This window comes from Dipodomys spectabilis, unplaced genomic scaffold (genome assembly GCF_019054845.1).
Source record: "Dipodomys spectabilis isolate Male_0828 unplaced genomic scaffold, ASM1905484v1 ptg000174l, whole genome shotgun sequence".
NCBI lineage: Eukaryota > Metazoa > Chordata > Mammalia > Rodentia > Heteromyidae > Dipodomys > Dipodomys spectabilis.
The window spans coordinates 7463807-7491796 of NW_024870851.1; the positions used below are offsets into that span (position 1 = coordinate 7463807).

Here is a 27990-nt window from a genome sequence, read left to right on the forward strand (position 1 = left end):
TATCTACAACTACATCTGCATTACAATGGTTCATCTCTGGTCAACAGACCAGTAAATTTCTTTATAAAAGAATAAAGTAAAAAAAATAAATAAAAATAAAAAAAGAATAAAGTGCTTATTCCAAGGACAAGGCTATGAAAAATTCTGGTTCACAAGTCCTACTAGAGTGAAGCATCTTGTGTGAAGACATCCACAAATCAGGGATTTTAAGAAATATTTTGATTTTGAATGTTACCATGAAGGAGGTTTAGCTTCAAAAAGAATATAGGCAATCAACTCCTAAATGTATATCACTTGGTGCTAACCAAGTGCTTTTCATTCTTAAGCAATAGTTACGGGTGAATAGTTGAATAAGTGAATATGCATCCATAGACCTCCATCACTCTGGTGATGCTAAAAAAATGACAGGTTTCTGAACTGAAATTGATTTCATAGTTAGTCAGAAATTAAATGTGAATTTCATTACTTTTACTTCAAAGCTATCTTTAAAGTGAGATAGCTTCAGGTTGTAACAGCTTTCTGGCTGGAGAGACAAGGAATACAACAACTCTTTTCTTTTTCAATTATGCTTTAATCTGTGCCCCTAGAAATCCTTAGGTCTACTTTCTGGTGTCCAATCTAGAGCACATCTGAAAAATGATACTTCTGATGTGGGGAGCAAAGCAAACACAAGTGTGACAAGTCAAGCTGCCATGTAAGAAAATATGATTTGATAAATAGAGTATTTTAGGGGTAAAAACATGGATTGTTATCTACCTCTGGGAACAGCCCTCCATCCTTCTTCTATCTAGAAAGGACTTTGATGGGAAGTGGATTGAAATCCATGATAGGTGCTTTTCACAGTGGCAAAAAAAAAAACAAACTGGAAGGCTATTGGCCAGCATATTCCAAGACAGGTATGACTGGTCTCATCTTTCATCTTATCCTGCACTACTACTATCTGTTCTTATTTTCCAATTCTCCAGACTCTTTGCTTAGTGTCATTTAGAAGTTTTGGCCTCTACTCTCTATCCTTCTCCTTTATTACTTCAGAGTCATTTTCTGTTCAGTCTTTGCTGAGAATGAAATGAGTGCATGTGAAGCCATTGAAAAGTTTGATGATTTATTTTGTGTGTGTGAAAAATACTTATTTATGGCTCCATCTGACCTAGGTTATTTCTAGGTCCAAAAGACAGCCTCTCAATATCTTGTAGATGTAAAATAGATGTTTGTTTGCAAAGTGACCAGTGATTGGTGTAGGCTGTAGGAAGGGTTGATGATCAAGGGGCATTAAAAACAAAACAAAACAAAAACACAACAACAACAACAACAACAACAAAAACCCTTGGGAAGTAATAGGATGTTCTATTTCTTGATTAGGTGGTATTTACCCAAATGTGTGCCCTTGTGAAAACTCATAATCGTCCAGTTTAAAAGAGTAAATTTTGAAGTAAATTATGTCTTTAAAATTTTTAAGGAGTAAAATATTCAGTCTAAAAAACAAAATAGCCACATAGCTCCACAGGAACTGGGCCTGGGGAGGAATGATATGGGAATGAAATATATTTTTTATTTTTGAGAGGCAGTGGACCTGGCATATAAAGTGAGGATCTGAATTCATCCTGTAAATTACAAAATTCTCTGTAGCCCATTTTCTAATCTCAATGGTCAATAGCCGTATCTACTTTGCAATGGCTTTTGTTAGGATTAAACAAAAGTATTTACAGCAACACAGAAGAATGGGCACTGCAAAGTGAAAGCTTTTCAATGGAGGAATTCTTTATAGATTCCCTCCCCTACTTCTCCATGCTTATGATGGTCATCTTCACCTCCTCTGAAACACAGTCTGCATCATCTCTCCTCTCTCCCACATGTAATTCGGCCTTGCTTGCCATATCACACAAGTACTGCTGAGTAAATGTTCTGGAATAAACCTCAGAGAGAGAATAAATCACCTCCTATGCCATACTCCCTCCAGGTGAGGACTGAGGGCACTGCAAGAGGCATAACAAATAGTCAACATAATGTACAAAACTAATAGATTCTATAAGGAAAACTAAATGGAAAATTTTTCTTGAGCGCTGGGCAACTCTGCTGCAGCGACAGCAGAGTCGGTGCTATTATAGATGTGATTGAATCAATAATACTTTTCATTCATTTCTTTTTCATTTCACAAAAATGCCCATTTTAACCAGCGAAGAGGTAAGGAGATATTATCAAGGGCAATTTTTCATGCTCACATGAATTATATTCTGGGACACACTGCTCTTCTAAATAGCTCTGTTTCTGTTATTTTTTTTTTCTCTTTCTCTCTTAGAAATGTATTCACTTCTCTTCCAGTGGTGTGAATTCATCTGGAAATCTATGACAATCAATTAAGTAAATGAGAAAATAGAATGCTTGTAATTATGATAATCATGCCATATGAAACCCACCCTCTTAGGTCTGATACCCACACGTCTTAAAACAATATATTAATTAAACCATGGGTAATTGTTATAATTAGAATCAAGCTTTTACAATTTTTAAAAATCACTGAGAGAGAAAGAAAAGGATTATTTAAAAAATATATACAGCTGTTGGATTTTAGCATAATTCATCATTATGACTGTCAGTTTCCTAGCTGCATGGAAAAAGAATCCCAGCAGGCTTTATTGATGATTCTTCATTTATAACTGGGGAAATTTTGTGTGTACACTTTCTTCAATTTTTCCCCATTTCTCTAGGTTAGAGGTTGGCAACTTTTTCCTATAAAGGTTTAGATGAAAAATATTTGAAACTTTCAGTTCTACAGGAAAAAAAAGTACTTTAAATTTTCACATTTTTAGATTGATGGAATTCAAAATATAAGATACAAATAATAGAACTTTTTTCAATACACTTCTAATAATCAATGAATGGGCTTATTATTATTGTGATAGCATTTTTCCTACTTGAGATTCATCGTTAAGGGCACTATGCAAAAGTCGATAGTGAAACTGTTCTTGGCACAGGTTGGCTGTAACTCATACACTGCAATTTCTAGTGCTGCTCTAGATCAGTGTCTTCAATTTAGCATGCATTAGCATGTGACTGGAGGGCTGGATAAAGAACACTGATGAGCTACACCTCCTGGTTGTTGGGGCTCATGATTTCCCATCTCCCCCAAGTTTCTAGATGAATATAATGTGTCTGTTTTGAGACCATCCCCTGAGAACGCAGCTCATGTCTTTGCTTTGTTTTTAGAAAATCTATGTGTGTGGAGTTTTTTTTGCTCATTCATATATTTCAACTCCTAATAAGATTTACCTTTCTGAACTCAAAGATATGGAAGAGTAAGCTGAAAATTATATTTTCATTAAAAATAGCAGTCTTGTTTAGCTAAATTAAGATTGATAATAAAACATGGTTTTGTTTCTTAAATAGGTCTTACATAATTGCAAGCTTACAGCAATCAATCAGTAAGTACTTGTCTATGCTGAAGAGTGTCAGAGTAAGTCTTTCCCAGTCCAAGTAAACTTTTAAAGTTGCAAAGACTATTGCTAAGCATATCAGTGGATGTAATATAAGACTTTCTTGTCTTAGATTTAACCTGTCCTAACCTTCCCCAAGCATATTATCAATGTGCTGTCCTCTTCTCCACTAGAATTCATTGGTATGTTCAATCCATAAAATTTAGCACAGAGGCTAGCTAAAACATTTTTCTGGGGCCAACAAGTACAAAATATGACACCTGCTTCCTAAATCTTGGATTCGCCCATGGCTTACTTATTGGACTACAGTTCACTGCTATTTGCTCTGGGTTCCTGAGGATGAACTCTGAATTATTTAAACTATTGCCTACATTGAAGTTGTGGAGATGACATATGGTGAGCATCAAATACCTTTAAGAATCTCATCTCCTCCCCCCATCCCAAAGATTCATTCAAAAGAGCAACAAAATGGCGTATATTCTTCTCCTGTTTATTTGTCCCAATAGTTTAAAAAAAGCAGTTTTATAGAACCATAATCTTCCCCAGAACAGATGGGCTGTACATTAGCATCGTGCTTTCAATTAAGTTACATTTCAAGAAGACGGTAAAGAAACTGAATGTAAAGACATCTCCAGCATCTATTTGTCATTTTTTTTTTAGTTTGATAACATTGATACAAAAAATAGTATTCTGATTAGCAGCTTGATTGGCAACCCATGTAACCCTAAATAGTTCTACAAACCCAGAGTGCACTTTTACAGACAATTACTTTTGGCAAAACTGTATATACAATTTTGAACAAATAAATACATAAATACAATCGCTCATATATAATGAAATACCTAAATGTCAATTATCATCAACAAGCATTTCTAGTAAATTACTTCTTTCATTCACAAGTTACTTTGTTGCTTATAAAAACTATCTTCACCTTTACAGAAGAATATGACATAATCAATTTCCCCATGGAAGCCACATATTAGGAAAGGTAGAAAACGAATCTCAGACACTATACATAAATATTCTATTATCTTTTGGTGAAGAAACTTGATTGAAAAATCCTTTTAGTCTTCTCTATAAAGAGTTTGTTTTCCTGTATCTGATCGCACAAGGATTTTGTTCTTGTGAATCTAATCCAAATCAGAAATTATCTCCATATTTCAATTCTAGTTATTTAAAACTACATTATTATGTATTAAAATTGCTCCAATGTAAGAAGACAAAAAGCCATGTAAAGTAGCCACCAAAGATAAAACTATTTTTTCAAAAAAAATTTCAAAGGCAACTTTATGAATACAGACACAGATTACTATTATGCATTGTTACCCAGTGCATAATGAGTAAATAGATGGGGGACAGAGATTTTGTAAAGATTGTCCAAAAGACTCCTGGTAGCATACTGCCATAATTATTGTTATTTATCTATATTTTTGCAGTGCTGGGGATCAAATTCAGTGCTTTTTATGGTAGGCAAGCACTCCACCACTGAACTGTATCTCCAACCCCAGATTGCTGCCTTATTATGAAACGTTATTTTATGTGGAAGAAATAAGAAGAATGGTTTGACATACAAGTTACAACAATAGTTTGGCCAACCTCATGTCAAAGAATCAACAAAGTAGAAAATTAGCACTTTTTTTTGATCACTTAAACATTTTTTTGACATTCAAAAAACAAAAGGGCAAACATGCGTAAGGCTATTGAAATACTGGACAAATGGCCCTGTCTTCACAATCTCCATGCAGAAGGAAATGTTATATAACAAGCGGATTCAAGCTTTACATACACCTGGGGAGAAGAAAAAAAATGCCCTTAAAATATATACATGTAGACTTTGATGACTATTTACATAGTTGTCACATGGATACTACCTAATCATAAAAAAAAGTTAGGAAATAGTTCTTTAAGACATATGATTTTTTGATTTTTGCTCCTTTTGAAGGTTAGGGTCGTATTCATACTCTATACACACATACAAAATAACTCATTGATGGACATATAGGGTGTTTATAATGTGCAATTCTTTGACACCACAGATGTCTTGACTGAGTATGGAGTCGCTGCAAGGCAGTAGTATGAGACTGAAACTTGATTCCTCCGTACAGTTGGGAGGTCAAAGAAGCCTGAAACTGTGAGATTTTCCCAGTGATTGGAGCTCACAGCAGCAGAAGATACAGGTAGGAGGGTGACACCTTATGCTGCTCCATCTCTTCCCAAGCCACCTAACACTGTTCTGTAACCAAACTCATTAGTTTTACAGACCATAAGACCAAGATGGGTTAAGGGATAGAAGTCTTGTTTCATATTGGGTACTTTGGGTTTGAGATGAGAGATCTAGTGTTTCCAAGAAAGAAGCTCTGACTTCCATTTGTTCATTTTCTCCCTGATTTTGGTATCAATTCTACAGGGCCTTGCAGAGGTTAGGTTAACAAAAAATGAATAAATGAAAAGGTGCACACTTTCAGCAGTGTATCTGTCTTTGAATGAGAACATGGAGTTTTCTAATGGATGATAAATAGGCAAGGTGTAAATTTGCTGAAGGCTTAATTATCTTCTAACAGAGGTGGACTAGCTCTACCTGTCCTCACAGTTCTTGAGGGTAATTCAAATCAAAGGTTTCCTGAGATCTACGTTGTCAGGATGCATTTTGAAAACATGTGGTTCACTTTCTGTAATATCCTCAAGCCAGGCTCCTACCCAAAGAAAGGAAGCTGTCTTTATTTTCTACACCTGCGGATGTCTAAGCATCACACTGAATTGACAACTTATTCATTGAAAACAGAAGAAATAGCAGAGAAATCAAAGCTTTCCCAGACAAGTAATTCACAGCCATGGAACAGTCCAATCTGGGGAAAGTATGTACACTGGCAGTTCATAATGGATCACTATATTGGTCGGTATTTATATTAAGAGGATGTTACTGCTACTACTGATGACCCTCATAAATACTGTAATCATTTTAACATCTAGCATAATGCATGATACATTTCATGGCATAGCACCTTTTAAACTAAGGATCTCAAAATACTTAGCAAATATTTGCTTCCACAGTACCTGTGAGGTAGGTGGTCCTTCCTTCCTTCCTTCCTTTCTTCCTTCCTTCCTTCCTTCCTTCCTTCCTTCCTTCCTTCCTTCCTTCCTTCCTTCCTTCTTTCCTTCCTTCTTTCCTTCCTTTCTTCCTTCCTTCCTTTCTTCCTTCCTTCCTTCCTTCCTTCTTTCCTTCCTTCCTACCTTTCCTTGTTTCTTTCTTTTAATAGTCATTTCACAAGTGAGCATACAGAAGTCCATCAAAATTCAGGGACATGCTCATAAGATCCTCTAAGTCTGGTGGCATCACTAGGGGCTGAATCCAGGGTTTTCTCCTCCTTTCTTCCCATAATGCCTCATAACAGCACTGCTACTAAAGCTACTTGGATATTTAGATGTTAGAAAGTATGTCTGTCAAAACTAGGGCCAAATCTTTCAATAATACTGCTGGCCATTAAAGATTTTTCTCCTCTGCTTAGCAAATGTATGGGAGAGGTATCTTATGCTATTCTAAGCTTCTGTTAATTATAATGTAAATGTATATCTAACTTTGCATCTTCTCAGTGTGATGTAGTCTTCTGGGGCCTCCTACTTGTTTTTCTACACCTGGAGACATGAACCTGCCTGATTCAGAAAAACTGTGGAATGCACTTAGTGACATTACATGGAAGGAAGCAGGTCAGATCGTTACATTTGGCAGGGTCTCCTTGGAGGCACCATGTAATGTTTGTTCTGAAAGAGCAAAAAATATTGTTATTTTAAGTAGCATTTTATATACATTCCACTTGCTGGCTAGGTTACATCCTTGAATGAGCAAGCAGAGTTGTATTCCAAACATCCAGAATATTTGATTCTGAAGCTTATATTTTCATCTATTTCACTGCAGTCTCCCTGCCAGTGTGAAGAAGTTCAATTCTTGGTGGAACCACAATTACTGTACGTATTATATGACACTATATGTAAAAATTTAATGTAACAATGACATACACAACATTCATAATCACTTTCAGTATGTCTTCCTCACTGTGCATTGTTTCTGAAACTTTTTTAAATAGAAGAGTTACTTGCTTACTTATTTTTTCAGAGGTGACATGAAGACATTACTGTGAGTTTTAATTTTCTGCATTTGATTTTTATCTCAGGATGCACAGCGGTCCTAGGAGTTGTTTGTCACTTTATTTTTTAGATAAATAGCAGTATTTTAGGACTGAGAATAGAACTGGCCCTTCTCACTCAATGTTTCTATGACCAGAGCCTAACAATTATAAATTGATAATCCAAGAGAGGAACTTCGAGTGGGAAGCAAAAATTTTACAAAACCCCTTCACTGGTTCATTTTCCCCAGTGACACCTGTAAAATCCCAACATCTTAGGCCACATTTCTTTAAAAAAAAAGGAAAGAAACATATATTTACATGGATAAAAATCCTAACATCTAAGATGTTTCTTGCTTGACATGTCATTCCAGATTCTGTGCATTTCTTCTGGAGAGATCTGATGCACGGTGATAACACGACGGTACCTACACAAACTGTAGGCCATTTTCCAATGATTGAAGCCACTGTTCTGGAAGGGATGTATGCCTAATTTTCGAAGACACAATCCCACATACACATCTTCTAGGTGAAGCAGCCTGGTGTGGAGTGAGGTCTTGTAAATAAGTTCAGCCACATCGGCTGAAAAGATATACCCAGTCCCCGAACAGAATGGCGGGTAGTTGCTGTCAGGGTACAAATCCCTGGGCATATACCACTTACTGCGAACATCTCGGATGGGCCCCCCATTGATGACATAGCCAGTAAAGTACCTTCTTCTTGGCTTGGTAGAAGGTTTCAGGAGTTTATAAATAAGGTTATCCATGTTTACAAAAATGTCACTGTCTGTTTTCATGATGTACTTGGCTTTTGAACAGAAAGTGGCCACCCACCTCATGCCCATTAATGTTTTCAGGGTGAGGTTGTGGTAGGAATCAATGAAGTCCTCCACAATGATATCATGAAAGATCTGGCTCTCTTGTTCCACCATCTGATTCAGGACAGGATCTGAGTTCTTGCCCAGGAGGAAGAGTGTGGCTATCTTGATCCCTTTAAAGTTATTCTCATCCCCCCAGGTCTCCCGGATGGCCTGGCGGGCATCAAATTCCTTGTGAGTGGTGCTAATGAGGATCACAAGGAAAGGAATGTTTTTCTCACATTTGGTGGGCTCATTTATAAGAAATTCAAAAGAATGTGGGTTTATAGGTCGAGTTCTTATGTTGCCAAAGGTAAAGTTTTTCCTAGCCACTGTGAGATGGCTGAATGGCTTGGAGCCCGTATAGGAAGAAGTTGGACGAGTTACGCTCAAATACCACAGAGCGCTGGCCCAGCACACAACGGTCAAAACATATAAACAGGAGACCTTTGAAGCCATTGTCCTGAGAGCACGTCTATTCCAGGGATTGAAGATTATACCTTCTCGGTACTAGTTTCAGTTGATCTTGCAAAGACAGCATATTACTCATAAATCTGAAAGTTGGATAGAGAAGAGTGGGCTGGGGATTGTCCATGGACCTTAGCAGCAGTCTGGCACCTCTGCATTCACTCTACTTTCTTCCAAATCTGATGAAAGGCTCCATGCCTCATAAATCTTCCTCTTAACTCTGCAAAAATCAATAAAATACAGTTTTTGTTCAGATCCACATAAGTCATTCTTGCATCCTTGAATAAGTATAATACAAGTGTAAGGATTACGAAAACAAATGTGATCATTAATTTCTGTAAGTCCTAAAACTGGGTGACATACTCCCTTTTCTTTTCCTTTTGACATATATTGCTAATTCATATTCATATCCAACAAACAAATAGGTTGACAACAAGCTCTGGATGAATAGGAAGTGAACTGAATACTCAAAAATGTTAAATAGTATTCCCATCTGAGCAGGGATCTTTGCAGTTAAATTAGACAAGAGTGGCCCACACGCATGGCCTCAGCTTTCTTTTTCATTTTTCCAAGTCTGAGTTTTTATTTGATTCTGAAGGAATCAATTTTCAAGGTTTATTTGCTTTCTCTAACTCTAAACTTGTTGATCACTACTGGAAAACCTTTGCTAACATAACAGGTACCTCTGTAGGCTCAAATGTAAAAGCAATTCCCATGGGTTCCCAACTTTGTGGCTCTCACAGCACAGCTAACAATTATGCTTATCTATGAGGCTTCATACTGGAGAAGATCTACACCCTTCAGCCATGGAAACCATCTCTCAAGTAATAGTCCAGACAGCTGGTGGCATTTATCTTGGAGTTGGTCTACATGATGTGTCTTTCAATGATTTTCAACAACTCACCCTTATCCTTTCTTGAAGAAATTACACTGGCCCCTATTAGTTCATTTTGCTTAGTTGCATTTGCCCATAGACCATACACAAATAGAATGAGAGCAATAATTATGGTCATCCATTCAATGAAAATATGGTAAAAGATTCAAAGTGAAGGTCAAATTAAAAACTTGTCCTTTAGAATACTAATCTTTTCTAGAACTTCTCATGCTTTCCAGAACTTTTAAACTTTATCCCAGTCAAATATATATGCTAGGTTACAAAGTCCAGTCATGTAAAATTTTCTTCTTTCCTAGTTAAAGAAGAAGGTAGTAGTAGTTTTAGAAGGCAGAGGTATTAGATAATAGCAATTTCAATGACGTTTCCTTCAAAGAAATCTATCTGCTTAAGGGCAGACTATGTTTAAGGAATATAACTGTGATTATGTTGAAAGTCATGCTTCTGTGCATGGAAAGACACAATGAGCAGCACAGAGACAAAGTACTTACTCTTGTCTAAGCAAAGAGTTAACTGACTATATGGTGCATATTAGACAAGCAATAGAAATGCTACTAAAGATAAGAGTTTGATGATACACTGAACTGTAAAGATTAATTTTATATATGTTGTATGGAGTGGTTGGTAATGGGAGAGAATAATTGGTTTACTCATTGAATAATATTAATTTGTGATTCAGATTTTCTTTGTCTAAGTGGTCTTAAATAGAAAACAAGAACAAGAGAAGAATACCTTAAAGGTCTTTTTAATCACTACCAGATGATTTGAGTTTCTGGGGAAGTTTTCTGTACAGGTAGATGGTATTAGGATGCAAAGATGAGGAGTTAATGGGTCAAAATGCTCATCAGTTCATGCTAGGTAAACATGCTACCAACAGCCACCTCCCAGCCTTTTTTCTTTTTAAATCTGTGTCTGTGTCAGTTTCACTAACTTTTTCCAGGCTGGCCCCAACCTCCCAATCTTACGGCTTCAGTCTACTGAGTAGGTGTGATTACAGGTGTGAGCCACCAAGCCCAAAAGGATCAATCCATTATTTTAAATTCCTATAACTGCTCTCAATGTTTCAAGTTATGCATTCAGGTAATTGAGTTTATAATACCGATTTTCTCCTGTTAGGGAAATCTTTTTCCTTCTTTGAAAACTCAAAGCAAAGTGACCATTTAAAAGTCAAAATAAAAATCTCAAACTAATAAAAGTCAGCTGGGAAGTTCTAGCTAGGGGAGGCACTGAATCTTCGGGTTGGTTCTTTTCAGTTTTACAGCTTTAAAAAAATCTTCTTTAACAGGCAAGTTAATGTATCAGTGAAATAGAAAATTGAACACTTAATGTTTGTCATTTCTTTTAGCAGCTTTGCCACAACCACAAGACAATGACAACGCATTAACTTGTCATGTGTTGAACACAAATCCCTCCAAATAGGAATATTCAACTAGAACACTTGAAGGATTTTCCCCCTGAGGGCCTTACTGTATTGTAGATTAGCTCATTCACACAACTCTCCAGTAAATATCCACCCTCACCTTTCAGGAAGTTAATGGGGCAGAATTTTCCATTTAAGAAGCACATGTTTCTCCTAGAAATGGTGAAGTGGATTGTCTGTTATTTTGAGTAATTTATTGAAAAAAAACAAAGTCTTGTCTAGCCAGAAGTAAGGCCTATGAGAAGGTGGGCAGTGATTGTGGTGATCTCTGCAAACTTGGGTATCTGTGTTCATTCTGGTACAGAAAGTGTGCTATTACTTATATGCAAAACTTGACTGGACTAAGGGGTGTCTAGACAACTGATAAAACCTTATTTGATGTGTGTCTGTGAGAATGTTTCTGGAAGAGATTAGCATGTGAATTGTTACAGTGAGGGGGAAAATTCTCCCTCACTAATACAGGTGGGTTTTGCCCAATCTGTTGAGAAGCTGAATTGAATAAAGAAGTAGAGGAAGAAGAGATTTATCTCTGCTTGGACTGAGACATCCCTTTTCTGGACACAAGCACTCTCAGATTCAGAATGGGATTTACACTATTGGTTCCTCTGACTGTCAGGACTGGATTTAGACTGGAACCATTCCACCAGCTTTTCTTGGCCTTAATGAAGAGCAAAGAACCTCCATAATCTCATGGGGGCAATCCCACCTAATAAAATCTGTCTGAATAGCTACATGTGCCTTATTTGTTCTGTGTCCCTGGGGAACTCTGATCAGTAGAGGCAGGTACAAGGCAACCTGTATTTCCAACATCTTGGGTTGTCACTTACACTGAATTGGCAGGACAATCATTTCAGCTTCCTTCACCTGGCTTTAGGGGTCTTGCCAAATGGTTTTCTCACACCCTCAGATTTCTGCAAGAATACAGTATCTTTAGGTTCTGCTTTCCCTTTGCATGAAACCTTCATTTGCTTGTCAATAATGCACCCAGCACGTACAAAGTGCTAGGCACTAGAGTGGTAAGACATGCATGTGGTATCTTACTTTCTAGGAGGGGGAGGTAAAAAAATATTAGTGTCCAGTAGTGCCCCAAAGCAAATCAGGTGACCTAATGGGACACAAACTGAATAAAGGTGCGTAGAGGAGAGTTGCTGCTTCAGATAAATTGGTCACTCTTTTAAAGAAGTGCCATCTTGGCAGAGAACAGCAAGCCTTGTTATTTCTGATTCAGACTTTGGCCCTTTTAGTTCATTTTTGTCTCCAGTAATTGGTTCTTTATTGCTCACACTTCACTGAGAACACCTTTCTAATTTTGGCCTCTGCCCTCCTTCAGCTCTTGGATCTTCTTGTCTGTCTCTCCTAGCTGCAGTCACTCTGGCCACTCCTATGGATGCCTCCACCATCTGGAGCCACAGAAGACCCACTATGACTTTGCAGTTCTGCAAACTGTGTAGCTGAACATCGATTTACTGCCTCACAGTTCTGACAAGTCTGAGAAAGTTTTGGAAGGATAAGTTCCTTCTGAAGGCTGTGAGAGAGAATCTGTTCTATGTTTCTCCCCTAGCTTCTAGTGGTTTGCTGTCACGTTTTTGGCATCCTGTAGCTACTGACTGTTTCAGCTGGATCTCTGCTTTTATCTGTATGTGGTGTTGTTCCTATGTGTTTATCCCATGTCTCACCTTCTCCTAATAAGGATAGCAGTCATATTGAATTATGACCCAACTTAATGACCTCATTTAAACTTCATTATCCCTGTAAAGATCAGTTTTCCAAATAATGTCACATTCTGAGGCCCAAGGGTTAAGACTTCAGTGTGTTTCTTGGATGAGACACATTTCAGCTTATGTCTTCTACTTTCTTTGGTAAAAGCAAAATGAAATACTTTGCTCTAGAGACTTTCCTTCTTCATATTTAAGTTTCCTGATTTGAGGTGGTATATGACCAGCTTTGATTTTAGTAAATCGACTGCCTCCCTTGCTTCCTTCCATGGCTGGCACTCTACCACTTGTGTCACACCTCCAACCTGTTATTTTTGTTGTTGAATATTTTGGAGATAGAGTTTCTGCCTGGGCTGGCTTTGAACCTTAGTCCTTTGGATCTCAGGCCCTGAGTAGATAGGATTACAGGTGTGAGCCACCAGTGTCTGATCAAGTTTGGTAAACTAACTTTCAAAGAGTGAAAAAAATTTATAATTATAATTCAAAGAAAAGTGAAATACAAATGTGAAAATGGACATAAAGGTTTATTTTCAATATTTTTTGTCAGTGTGGGGCTTGAACCCAGAGCCTACCCACTGTCCTTGAGCTCTTTTGCTCAAGGACAGTGCTCTACCACTTTGAGACACAGCTCTGCTTTCAGTTTTTGAGTGGCTAATTGGAGAGAAGAGTTTCATGGGGACTTTTCTGTCTGGGCTGGCTTCAAACTGTGATCCTCAGACCTCAGCCTCCGGAGTTGCTAGAATTACAGGCGTGAACCACTGATATCCAGCTTCATTTTAGATTTTTAAATAGCTAGTCCACTTTCAGGCCATATGAAGAATATGAATAGCCCTAAGTAGTTCTTACTTCCGCCACATTCTCTGTTAAAAACTTATATTAGTTGAGAAAGATAAGCCCAGACAGAAGGCCATTTCTAAACCAATAGATCCTGTGATACTGGCTTCTAATTTTCCTGTCCCATATACAATCTGTTTTTCTGTTACTCAGAGCTAATTTTGAATATTTATAGACTGCATGACACTGCAAAAATAGTTTTGACATAGAAGCTATATAAAATTAAAAATTATGAAGGAAAGTAAAGCAGCTGAAAGAGGCAAAGTCATTCAAAGAGAATTAAGACAGGCAAATAGTCAGAGAAAGAAAAATAAAAGGAAGGAAGAAAAGAAAGGAAGGGAGGGAAGAAAGGAGGGAGGGAGGGAGGGAAGAAGGAAGGAAGGAAGGAAGGAAGGAAAAAAGGAAGGAGTAATCTCTCACCTTTAGGAAATGTTCTGAAAGTGGGTGAGATTGTATAGTACATAATCATATTAAGTAGGATACAAGCTCTTTTTGGAAAAATGTTTTGATCTCAGATGACTTTCCTCCGAGCAGGTGTGTGAGTGAAATCAAAGTATCTCCATTCTATAGGGAAATATAAGAACTTATGCTGTAACAGAACTAATTGATAAATGAGCCCCAAAGGCTGGAGCTTCTAGTTGGCTGCATTAATTTGACATATGGTTATCTTCATGCCGAGCTCCCTCCCTTTCTCTCATTCTTGTAATTATGGTGTAAATAAGCACAGGAGAGGAAGAAATAAAGCATTATTAACACTAGATAATAGTCCTTGAAGGTAGAATTTCACAAACCATTTTGCTATCCAGCTTGCTAACTTACTATCTCTCCAAGTCACAGAGGGCTGGTTTTGTGCTCCTAGCCTCTCTTGAAGTAAGCCCTCTTGCCGGTGAAGGAACTATGCCAACAGTACTTAAAAATCCCTGAATGTTCATGGAAGGAAGCATTCTGACTCCTCTGCCTCTGATAGACTAAGAGCTCATTTGTTCCTTTTTAAACCTTTAATTATGACTCCTCTCAAAGAGTTCAGAATAGAACTTAGCCAATAGATCATGTGCAAAGAGAAAGCAGCATAAAGCAGAAGGTAATATCCATCACCACTCAGCACTTGAAATCATTTCCTTCTCAAATCCGCAAGAAATGATTCGAACCTTTCTCCCTTTTCAGTTCAATATACCTTGACATTTATTGAAAAGGTCTGCATAAATCCTTGCATTTAGAAGAATGGGGCTAACTTGAGAGAGGAGTGGTCAGGTACAGACGTCTTTGTGTGGCTCAGGGTGCTTGCTATTCTGAAAGCCACACTCTATTTCACAGAAGAGAATGTACTCTTCAAATTAGAAGGGAAGATTACAGCTTTCTTCAAATCAGTGTATTGACCTAGTTCCAAAATTCAGAGAAAAAAAATTTAACATTGCTACAATCCTCTCAGGGAAAAATGAAAATGAGGATATCCTTTGCAGTGATAGCTGCTGTGTCCTCACTGCCTTCTAGAAGACATATTTTTAAAGACCAGCAGAGCAATCGCTAATTTAATCATAGGTGCCCAGAAGCTTGGTGGTGCTATGGGCCTCGGGTAGAGCTTTTCTACTGGGGCTTTAAAAAAATGTCAATTTTTTTTTATTAGAAATGTGGAAGAGGATGAGAGGAAAGGCATCTAATGTAAACAACAGCTGGAGAATTTTTAAATGATGAGCTACATGATACTGAAAGAGTATTCATTTTTATCATCTGGAGCATTCTGGGGAAGGGATGGGCTGATAGAATGGATATCTTTAGAAACCAGAACGATGTTAGTGTGTTTACAATCTATAACACATCAAGTCTAGGGAGATATTTCTCATCATGTAAATCTAATATTATTATAGTTCATATTTCACAGGAATGAGCTTAGTTCCAAAGAGCAACGAATAAAACATGTAAGAGAATTTGCATTTTTCTTTCCTTTCCCTTTGTTTTTTAACGTGAATAATTTTATATGATAGTAATTTATTAGACTCTGCAATGGCCCAAAATAATTTTACGTAGCTGCTTTCAGTGGAAATCATTTTATAGGCATGCAGTCTTACAGTACTGCAAGACCTAGATTTAGTAGCTAGAGTTTAAGTCATCAGCTTTGAATTCTGTGCAAATCTATGCCTCTGTCTCTTCACCTACCAAATGAATGATAACATCTGGCCATGCTTTCCTTGCAGGGCTATTGTAAAGATCAAATAAGACAGTGTATTTGAAAATACTTTATAGGCTACGTAGTACCACGTGAAAGTAAAGCACTGCCATTAATAAGATAAACATGATAAATAAAGACAAAGCCAGGAAGGATTGTCTGTAAAATGTTTCATGAGGAATGATCAGCCAATGCATCTTGACTAATTGGTGCAAAGGCAATTTTCTTACTTGGCTGTTGCTCAAAAGGAGAAAAATAAAACTTGGCATCTCTAGTTGACTGTTTCCATAAGAAGCTTTCAGTTTTATTTTATAATGCTTAAATAAAAACCTCTTTCACAAGTAGTGAAAAAATGGGGGTACACAGGCTAAAAGAAAGCATCATTATGCCTATTTATTATTAGCACTAAGTGAAATAGAATTAGAATTTTCTTTTGAAAATAAATGCACAATTTAAAAGTCTATAGATTTAGCCTCCAGAATAGCACATATCTATGTATATATCTATGTGTGTATATATACATATATATGTATATATATATATCCATACTTAACATTGCGTGTATACCAAAAGAGCTGGAAATGGTTATACCACGATTATTTTACAGAAATTTGAGAAAAAGCCAACATACAATATAACTTTGTACTTTTATTTCCTATTGGCTTTTCCTGCGGTAATGGTACTTATTTGCAATGTCATATTACAGTGTCATCACTTAATCACGTAAGCAAGGGACATATCAATTTTCAACAGAAATGGTTATAGAAATATACAGAAAGGAAAACCTAGGGGATGGAGACCAACAGATTTGTTTAGCAGAGTATAGCCCTGTTAACACACCTTCTTCTATATGAAAAGTGGGTTACAGATAGGACTTTCTTAATCAGTTTCTACTGCCCTTCCAGCCTGCAGCATCACTCCACACAGCCTATTCAGCGACTGTTTGCTCTTCTGCACTGGCCTACTCTTTTATGCTTGAGATTTCATTTATCTATAACCCCCTCCCCCAACTTCCTTTACAACTTCCTTTTTAGCTAAGGTTCTTAATCCATCAATGGTTAGAGATCCAGCTGGAGGGTTTTTACCCTTCTGATGCCTTGAATTCTTTGCCACAATCAACTTCACATAGCTCTTGAATCTGTTTTAGACCATGCTGCACTTCTCTATCTCAGATTTTATAAGGGTTTACAGCTCTAATCTCTCTCTCTCTCTCTCTGCCTTTGCTTTTCAATTCTTGTTCTTTGTTACTTCCTCACTTTTTACCCCTGCATCATTTTCATTACTGTCCATCATCTTTACTCTTATGCCCAATTAAAGTCTCATAGTCAGAGAGTCTTGGAAATAGAAGAAAAAGTCTTAGATGTACATTTGTCACAAAACCTGGGAAACAGGTTTTCCTCAAAATTTCTCTTAGTTTCAAAATTGTATTCCTTTGCACTAATCAGTAATTCTGCCCTCATGCCTGGGAATTTTAATATCTTTATATCCAATAGGCCCTCTTTTGTCTCAGAAAACTCTGATATTCCTTTGCTTATGAAAATGACAAGAATAACTAGGAATGTGGCTCAGTGGTAGAGCGCTTCCCTAGCATGCACGAATCCCTGACTGTGATACCCCAATACCACATAAACAGAAAAGCCAGAAGTGGCACTATGGCTCAAGTAGTAGAGGGCAGCCTTGAGCAAAAGAAGCTCAGTGCCCAGGTCTTGAGTTCAAACCCTAGAATTGGCAAAACAGGAAAGAAGGAAGAAAGGAAAGGAGGAAGGAAGGAAGGAAGGAAGGAAGGAAGGAAGGAAGGAAGGAAGGAAGGAAGGAAGGAAGGAAGGAAGGAAGGAAGGGAGGGAGGGAGGGAGAGAAAATGACAAGAACAACAGCAGCAGCAAGAAGAAGAAGACCTTCTCTTGGCCCTGGTAGTCCTTCAAAGTGCTGGCATACTTTCCTTCTTGATTTCATAGCCAGAGAGCCCCTAAAGGAACATTGTCTCCTGGTTTCCCCCATGCCTTCACTTGTTTAACTATTGTGTATCTATCCATCAGCATGGCACATGATGGCATTCTGAAGGAAGCCTTTCTGGTGTTAGTAGCTTTGACATGTTAAGCCACTCCCTTCCTCTCTCTGCATTCTCAAAAGCAATTCTAAGCCTGGCCCCATTCACAGCAGTAGCTGCTCTCTCTCTCTCTCTCTCTCTCTCTCTCTCTGGAGAGCAGTGTGTCTAATAATGGTTTCCATCACTGTTCACTGGAAGGGTGGATCAGAGACCAGTGACCTTTCTATCTTTTCCTCTCTTACCACTGCTCTCTTTCTAGGGTATAAATTAAAGTTGATACTGAAGAGAAGTTTCGTTCCTTTGTCATTTTTTCTTGGTTGAAAATATATTTCAGAGCACAGGTGTTTAAGTCCAATTTCTTGCACCAGTAAGTTTGTATCATAGACAAACTAAACAAGGACTAATATAAGACAGGTTTTGTTAATGAAAACAGAAGTTAAGAAAATAGTTCTTGGGCTCGAGTTGTGGCTCAAGTGGTAGAACGCAAGCCTAACAAACACAAATCCCTAGTTCAAACTCTGGTACTGTCACAGAAAAAAAAGGGAGGAAAAAAAGATTCTATGCTTTTAATTAACTTACATAGACTAAAGTTTTACTTTGCTTTCTATTTTAGATGTCAGGCTCTTTCTGAAACTATTCAAATATTATAAAAAGCCATACTCAAAACACATTTTTCTTGGTCCTTTAGATATGACTTTCCATGAAATTCTGAGGTTATTTTTTTAAAAATTTAAACTACATTTTCATAGTCATTTCTTTACTATGTCCTGGACAGACAGCACAGGTGATTTTTTTCCCCTAAGTTAAATGCTTTCTCTTTCCTTTAGAACATAATTTGAAAGTCCATGTGACAATTTGAAATTTTTGTAGAAGTATAATTTAGAAAAGGTCTCTAAGCATAATTGGAAACAAGTCAGTTGTAGAAGAAAATCGTCCTTTTTTTTCTTCTTTTATTTTATTTTTTGCATGTGGGAATATACAAATAAAACTCCACCCAAGAAAATTACCTCACTTGCTATTCTTTCCCATGGCTCTTCATTTAGAAGTGTTCCCATCCTCATGGCTGGGAAGAAGAAAACTGCAGCACCTAATTCCTAAGGTGTTATTCCATGATTCATGAAGTCTTACTAATAGTGAGTAAGCGGTTCCCATTTTACAGAAGAGGAAAGTGAAACCCAGAGAGATTAAGCATCTTGCCCAAGCTAATGAGTGACTCAACTTGGATTTGAATTAAATGGTAAAGTGTGTGTATGTGGGTGCCTTTGTGCTATGTTGTGTACTTCATCTTTTTACATGGAGTTAAATTAACTTTTTTTTTTGCTTATTTTCTTTGAGTGAGTAAAAGAATAATGTGATGTGAGAGGTAGGATAAATGAACTCACAGTGGCTTGCATCTCACCTTGGCTCTGAGTGCTGTTTCATAGTTTAGATGTATCAGCCAGTATTTTTAATGAGGCAAAGGATGAAGAACTATCTTTGTGTGTGTGCTCCATTCACTCAGCTGCTCTCTTCTCAATATGAAAACACACCAAAAGCCAATGGTAATGATTTTGGGAACTCACACAATCCATACAATGGATCAGAAGAAAATGGTGGTTCTTAAGGTGTATTGCAAGCTCTAAAGACCAGATGAATTACTAATCTCTACTCTACTGGAAAAGAACTTCTTTTTCTCTTGAGAAAACCATAAGATTTTATATTAGAAAACTTTAACACTTACTAGCTATGTGCTTGGGGATCCAGACCTTCTCCACCTATGGGGTACTTGGTAAGGAAGAAGCCAACTCATCACCCATTCCAATCTTGCTCCCCCCTCCCCCCTGCAAAGATCCCAAGTGCAAAAGAAGATGAAACCTACAACCTAGCTTCCCAGTCTCTTTTACAACTACAATCAGGGCACATGACCTAATTTCTATCAAGTAGATGCCTCAGGGCAAGACATAGTTGCAAGAGTGAGTAACACAAGGTACTGCTACTTTCTAGAGACTGGAATACCCTAGAAAGCATGTGGAACAACAAAGGTGTTTAGCGCCTGAGATAACAGTGATAGATACCTATAGAACAAATACAGAGATCATAGTGGTAAAGAAAAGCAGTGGGTTTAACAATGTGTCCACTAAAATAGCTCCAAAGAAGCATCAAATACTTTCTTGGGTTCATTATTCATAGCCCATTGTTGTGGCAGCATAGTTGTCTTCCCAGAGATCCCATGAACTACTTCACACCTTTGAATAAATCCCTTTCTACTTAGCTTGATAATGTGGATTGTGTTATTTGCAGCAAAGAGCCCCGAACTCAGCACTCTACTTCTTTAAGTATAAAATGAGATAAAGATAATTGAACTTTCAACTGGTTTTGAGGCACATGATATATTTTTAAATGGCACATAGATTTGTTTTCATTCTTACTAATTTCTGGTAACTTTGACATTGCTCAAGAGAACTACAAACTTTCATGAATTAAGTAAGTCCCAACTTTATTCATCTTGGAAAAAGCACTTCAAATTGAGGATTTCACTTGAAAACTCTATTTCCTTTTTCTAAAAATATATGGCATGAGGTTTTGACTTGGTCTCAGATGACCTTGCCCTGGATGATAATTGACTATCTCAAAAAGTTCTTGCACCCCTTCCTTCAAATTGAATTAACTGAAAGCCACACTGTCTACATTTAAAAACAGGCCCCTAGAAGTATACTCATAGAGTGGCTGGAAATTCATTTAGTTTTCATGATGTATTAATTTTAGTTTGTAATCATGTATACCAGTGATGATGGAAAGTCTATCCTTATTTTGGTAGTGTAAATGGACCATGATGCTTCTTCTGTAGTTATTCATTATATTTGGCAATCCTATTTAAACTTCATTAATATTGTACTATATAAACTAAAATTCAAAATGATAGAAGTGGTGACATTGATCAAGAGGCATTATACTCATAAATTGATACATTGACTCAAAACCCTTATGTACAACTACTTAAGGATAATAATAACTCCTTATCTTCAAGAGGCTTAGAAATACATTAACTATTACCTATATGGGAAGAAAGAATAGATAATTTGAGGCACAATCTATATGTTTCTACAACTGGTGTGTGTGTGTGTGTGTGTGTGTGTGTGTGTGTGTGTGTGTGTGTGTGTGTGTGTGTGTGTTTGAAGTAATGGGGATTGAACTCAGGCTCTTGAACTTGCAAGGTAACTGCTCTACAACTTACTCTAGTTAATTTTTTTTCAGATAAAGTCTGTTTTTGTCTGGGACTAGCCTCAGCCATGTTCCTTCTATCTATATTTTTCATGTAGCTGCAATTATAGGTGCATGGAAACATTTGGCTTATTTTTTTGAGATGGAGGTCTTGCTAACTTTTGGCTTGCTTTGAATCTAGATCATTCAGATCTACATTTCTGGAGTAGCTAGAATGTCAGGTGTGAGCCACTGTATTGCTTAAAATAGTTAATTCTTGATGGAAATGATTTGATGATTCATGGAAGAGATAAACTTTGACTTGGAGCTCAAATTTTTTAAATGAAGAGTAAATAATCAGTTGGAGACAATCAGTTGCAGAGAGGAGACATTAAATGGCAATGTGAATGTATTTGCAGAGAAACAAAAAGATTAAATAATTTGATTTATCTCAAGCATAAAGAGTTCTCCAATGTAGTGGATTTATTGAGTTTGTGGTAGACTATAATTAGAATTGAAAAGGACTGATCATGTTTCCCTCCACTCTACCTTCACCAATTTTTCATTTTTCATTTGCCCTCAAATCTTTACCATTGAATGTATTTCTGAATGTTTCCTTTGTCATCTAGAAAGAGGACTCAATCAATAGGCTAATTTTCTCAGTTTCTTTTAATTGTATCTCTTTGAGAAACTATAACCTCTCTAAGGGCAAAGGTTTTATTTACTTTCTTGCTCTTTTTATCACTCTCATTATTATAGCTATCTTTATCACTGTACTTTAACAAAAGAACGCAGTACAAAAGACATTGCAGTTGATGAAAAATAATTTTAGTAAATGGCTTCCAGATAGATAGGTACAGACAGTAGTTTCCCATCCAATAGTAACTTCAGCACGAGTCTTTTGCTGAGATATTATAGACAAGTAGACTGTATTCTAGAGCAATTATTTCTGCGATGTGTTAGGAAAACACTCCAAAAAGTATTTTATGTTTTGAGTCTATGATACCTTCTTTCCATGCCAGAGTATTTTTACTATGCTTTTCAAGTCAAAATTCTGCCTCTGATTTACTTCCTGAACTCATACAAATTGATTATAATGTTTCTAGATTACAAATATATTTCTCAATAAAACACAACGTTACTATGTTTAGGGAAATAATCCTGGTGTAAGGTTGTAAACTCATACATATCATATACATTAGAAAAAATCAGGAATATAATGTATAATTTGAACCTTTGTTGAGGCGAATATATTTCAGTTTTTCACAAGTTGTCACCTGTCAAATCTTTGAATTATTCTTTTCTCAATGTCTTTCTGAACTGGTTTTTATAAATTACCTGACTTACTATTGTGGTGGGTCATTTGTGATTACATCCATCTTGTCTAACTACAGGAGTAACATGTGTAAATTACATCTCTAAGGAGTGATAAAGTGATGCAAATAATGTTTTTCACCTTGGGTTACCATATCCACAGCCATTATTTGCAATAGGTATTCTTCCGTGAAATCCTCCCTCACAAGATGCTTCTTCTGCCACATCCAAACCACTGATAAGAATATCTCTACTGAAAAGTTTGGAGACAACATCACTTCACTGCTAAAGTTGCTCTTCCACGAAGTTACCTTCAGAGCTATTGTTAAGCTGATTTTAATAGGCTTGAAAATTCTATACAAGTCATTTACTGCTAGATTTAAGATGATAGATTGTATTTTGGGGTAATAGGAACAGTGCAAAAAATAACCATGTAATAACTGGAAAGTTTTCCAGGCATGATACACAATTGCTATAATGGGTTCTATGGTCTCCTGGGCACAAGTCTTTCCCAGAAGATGATTAAAAAGTCGAGGCAATGCCTCTCAACTCAGGAGCTTGAAGGCATGGTTCCTGGAGCAAATGTTAGAAGTCATATGATTATTTGTCATGTATTCTGGCTGAATGTCTAGTAGGATTAATATATGCATGGAGATCTGAAAGAAGTTTTCCAAAATGCTGTCTTATTACTTTGGGCTGTGAGATACTAATGGGTAGAAACACTGGATTAAATAGAGACAATCAGATTTATTAACTGAAGAGTGAATCAGAGCCTTTAATGTGAATTTATTATTGTAAGGTTCTCAAGATAGAGCTATAGCATGACTATAGCATAATTTTGTTTTTATAAGAAAAGTCTACAAGCACAGTTTGGGATGCTATGTCCTACTGGCAGGTAAGATGGTACATGATTTCCCTTTTTTAGACTAGTAAAGGACTGTCATCAACTTTTTGCCACTATTGCTTTGTGTGTGTGTGTGTGTGTGTGTGTGTGTGTGTGTGTGTGTGTGTGTGTATGTGTGTGTGTGTGTGTGTGTGTGTGTGTGTGTGTGTGTGTGTGTGTGTGCTAGCCTGGGTCTGCTTGAACAGGGCCAAGGTACTACCTCTGATTTTTTTTCCTCAAGGTTACACTCTACCACTTGAGTCACAGCTCTACTTGTAGCTTTGGGAAGTAAATTGGAATTAAGAGTCTCACAGACTTTCATGACTATGTTACCTTCAAACTTCAATGCTCAGATCTCAGCCTGCTAAGTAACTGAGATTACAGGCATGAGTAGTGCCCAGAACTACTACAGTTTTATTTGTTAAAAGGAGGTCTAAGCAAGGAGAGATTGGTTATAATTTTTGTATGTTCAATGGGGTCATCATAATCCTGAGTATTTTAAACAAAAATTCTCTTGTAAATCTATTTAACTTTACTCTTAATTTTCTTAATCTTTCCCTTCTATCGTTACATTTTAATGCTTTATGTTTGAGAGATCTTTTGTTTCAGTGCTACTAAAATAATGCAAAATAATGCATGTGCCAGACAGAAAATTAAGAGAATGAAAAATAACAGAAAAGAAAAGACAAAAATATCAACCATAATTCTTATCAAGCAGATAGAAGCATTGTAGACAAGTGGATGTAGACATTTTTCTACTTGGATTTTATAAAGTTTCATTTGCAAATATGGATGATATCGTATGTACTCTTTCATGTGCTATTTTCCCATTTAAGTAGGTATTACCTAGTCTCCTGCCATTCAGTGCCACTGTCTGACATATACTCCATTTGTGTAATAATTCCTCCATGGTTAGCTATTTAGTCTCACAGGCTCCCTATTCTCCCAAGTTTACCCTATTAGCATTCTCAGAGACTGCAGTAAAGCAACTATTAGAACAGATGGCAGTGTTCTTGCTTCTACAGAGCCTTGTCCTAGAAACTTCACATGTCTCAATTGTGGTGTCAAAGAACAAAGGCACCAAAAATGATCTGTCGCCTGGAGTTTCCTGAATCATACTCATGCTTCTAGTGACAGTCATAACTTCCCAACCTGGCTCATAAATCTGTGAGTACAACTTATTCCAGGGCCACTAATATTTCAGAGGAACGATACAAGCCATTGAAACCTACAATGTATGGATCAAGTCCAGACAACCGTACCAAGTCAATATTTCTGATGCTGGGATGAAAACAGTATGGGATCTGGGATCTTAGCAGCATTAAACAGTTCCCTGTGTGTGTGTTTGGGTCTTTTTGTTTGTTCATATCAGGGCTTATCCTGGAATGAGTGTCCATATCACTTGCACCCTCTGTGGTATTTTCAGTGCCAGTGGGGCACTTTGGCTGAAATCAGTAATCCTGGTATTCTGTACTTAGCTAAGCCAAGTCCTAACTTGGCCTGCCCACCAAATAAGTAATAAAGGCTTCTTACCTGCAGATTTGCCATGGAAATTCTCGGGAATACCTGATCCAAAGTGCCCTGAAGGAGCTTAAGGGCTAGATTTCTCTGATTTAAATGAAGCTCTATTTCATGGGAACTTGTGAGGACCTTAGTGTTTTTCATCTTAGCTTCTTCAACTGTGATGCATCTTGAAATAATATTTCCAATAAAGGAAGTCAGATGGGACTCAACTAGACATACCTTGGCTATCTCTAAGCATTGAGTGTTAAAGAAAATTGGCACTTGGTTGAATTGGCAACTCCTGTGTACAACTACATCATAAGATAAAAATATTAAGAAAAGAAAGAAAATTTGCAACTACATGCAGTTTTTACTTCTGGAGATTTTTAGGTCTTGTGAATAATTCCAAAGAAACATTTGTTAAGGGACTAAGACCAGGAGGCACCGCTGGGAAGTATTAAAACTATATATTATGTAATCAGTGTGGTTAACCAGAGTTCAAGTTGATATCTATCTTGTATTTTAGTGTTTAATAAATAGCAATTTGTAATTTTAACATTTGAAGAAAATGATAAGCATAAATAAGTGCTTTAAAGCAATCTATTAGCTGTCATGGAGGCTGGTAACATTTTCTATACTGTATGTATGGGATTTTTAAAGGAGTTGATTTAGGGAGTACTCACAAGTTTTATTTCAATAATGTGTACAGATGTGAGTGAGAATAGTGAAGATGCATTGCATAATGCAGGTCATGGCTCATATGTGGTGTGCCACTTGCCAAGACAATGACAAGGTAATCTAAGATGGCAGTTGCTATTTCTCTTCACGATTTTAAACTAAGGCTCAAATCTAAGGAACTAACCAGAAAGATCTTCTATATTTTTGTTTTGTTTTGACCACTGCCTTTTATTGTCTTACAGAGATGTAAAAATTAGATCCCTACTTTTCTCTGAACAAAGTTGCTTTTGTAATAATAGATGTCTTCATGTTGTCTAGTTCAAGGAATAAATTTTAATTAGTTTGGTCTCCTTTTCAGCTTTGTTAACACACATGCCAAACCACATTTTATTCCAGTGTTTAAAAATATGGACCAAATCAGGTTAATAGTTTCTGGTGTTTAAACAAAAACATGCCAAAAGGAAAGACAATCTATGCTGATATAATGCCTCAGACCAGTAAGTTCAGCTATTCCAGAGGTTCAGGTCAGGAAGCTCTCTGAAAGCTAGCCCAGACAAAAGCATAGTAAAAACCCATCTCACCAATAAGACAGGTCAGGAGTTGAAGGTTTAGAGGCTTGTGATCCAGGCTGGCCCCAGCAAAATGTATCAAATGAATGATAAAGAAATAAAGCAAAAAGGTTCTGGGCACAGCTCAAGTGATGAGTGCCAGGCTAGCAAGTGCTAGGTCCTGAGCTCAAACCCCAGGAGACCACACACACACACACACACACACACACACACACACACTTTTTTTTAAGGGAAAATATTGTGGACAAAACATTACTTAACATGTTGGCCTTCCTCTTATTTTTATGGTTGGTTTTATCTTTCCTTCTCCTTGAAAGAGTCCATGGACAAATGCAAAATTGCAAGAGCTATCCTTACTGTATTCATTCTGATTTCTTGGATCTGTGGGGCATTTTACTTTCCTAATTAGGAACATGGCTTAGCGGCTGCTGGTGAAGCATCAGCCTGGTGTGTGCATCTCATTCTCTGTTAGAAGGAAGTAGCTAGATGAGGTCTTTGGCCCTCATTAGATGGCTGTTACATTTCATTTGTACGTTTTTCAGATGCTGCTCAGGCAAGTGTGGCCATGCCATTGTGGCCAGGTTTGCTAATTGGAGAAGGTGAAAGAGCATTCATATATTTTCCGCATCTTTGAAGAACTTGCAAAATTAAAAGTTTGATTCTATTGTCTTCTCGACCTAAAGGTCATGTCCCAAACTTTTGATCTCCATTCAGACAGGAATGCAGTTCACATGATTAAATATCAGATGTGAATGAACTAGGCAAGTCCACCTTCCTGTTGAAAAGATGAGGATCTTGTGCCAACTTGCATTGGGCTCCAACCCTGTGTATAGAGGGTAGGGCAGTCATGTTTACCCAGCTGGCATTCTCAATGAAAGTAATGACAAGATGGTAGGTGGAAGCCGTTTCTTAGACTGCCTGAAAATGTCAGCTCCTGTCCTTAGGCATCAAGTTTGCATCAGAGTATTTCAACATGTTTACAGAATAATTAGTTTAGAAACCTCATTGCTCAGTCTATGGGGAGAAAGTGTACACAAAGATTAACCATTCTGGGCTGGGAAGGTGGCTCAGTGGTAGAACGCTTGCCTTGCATGTTCAAGGCCCTGGGTTAGATTCCTCAGCACCACATAAGCAAAAAGAAAAAAGCCGGAAGTGGCACTGTGGCTCAAGTGGTAGAGCGCTAGCCTTGAGCTGAAGAGCTGAGGGACAGCACCCAGGCCCAGAGTTCAGGCCCCATGACCGTACCCAAAAAAAAAAAAAAAAAAAAAAAAGATTAACCATTCTGACTCAAGTAAAAAATTTGGAGAATCTAAACTAGAATATGAGATTTCTATCTTCTAGAAAAGACATCACACAGTGGTTGTAAAGGGCAGACAAGCCAAAGTGAGTGGATCTTTCTTCATCTTCCTATGTTTCCTTACAAAGGTTGTGCTCTATGTAGACCATTATTCAAAGTTTCAGGTTGATGCTGTTTTATTGACTTCAATCTTAAGTTTTCTACTGTTGGAATAGAAATTTGTGTAGAAGACCATTATACGAAGAATTTATGATAAAAGATGAAATATTTTTATGATTAGAGTACAGAAAGATATTCATGCATTACAGAAACACCAATAGTTTGACATGAATGATACTACAGAATGCTATATTTTTTTAAAGGAAAATAAAACACTCTGTTTTGCCCAGGGAAGATAATGATTCACTCTACAATAAAGTTTTCACTCCTCACTTTTGTAGAAAAACAACATTGAGCTTGTCATTTAAAAACTCCAACTTCATGGTTAAAGCCAAAATTTTTAGTTTGGGGAGTAATCGTAGAAGATAATTTAGCCAATTTTCTCCCCTAGAGATAAACAGCACCTTGGACAAAAATGGAACTTAGGAACCACAGGGAAAGGGTTTTTTTTTTTTTTTT

At 37.1% G+C, this 27990-nt stretch overlaps 1 protein-coding gene across 1 annotated transcript; it reads right to left on the reverse strand.

Annotated features, from left to right (window-relative positions):
* Positions 1–7886: 7886 nt before the first annotated feature.
* On the reverse strand, positions 7887–9063 carry B3galt1 (beta-1,3-galactosyltransferase 1). The gene has a single exon (XM_042694225.1). The coding sequence runs from the start codon at positions 8865–8867 to the stop codon at positions 7887–7889; it is 981 nt and encodes a 326-aa protein (XP_042550159.1). The 5' UTR covers positions 8868–9063.
* Between the last annotated feature and the right edge of the window lie 18927 nt (positions 9064–27990).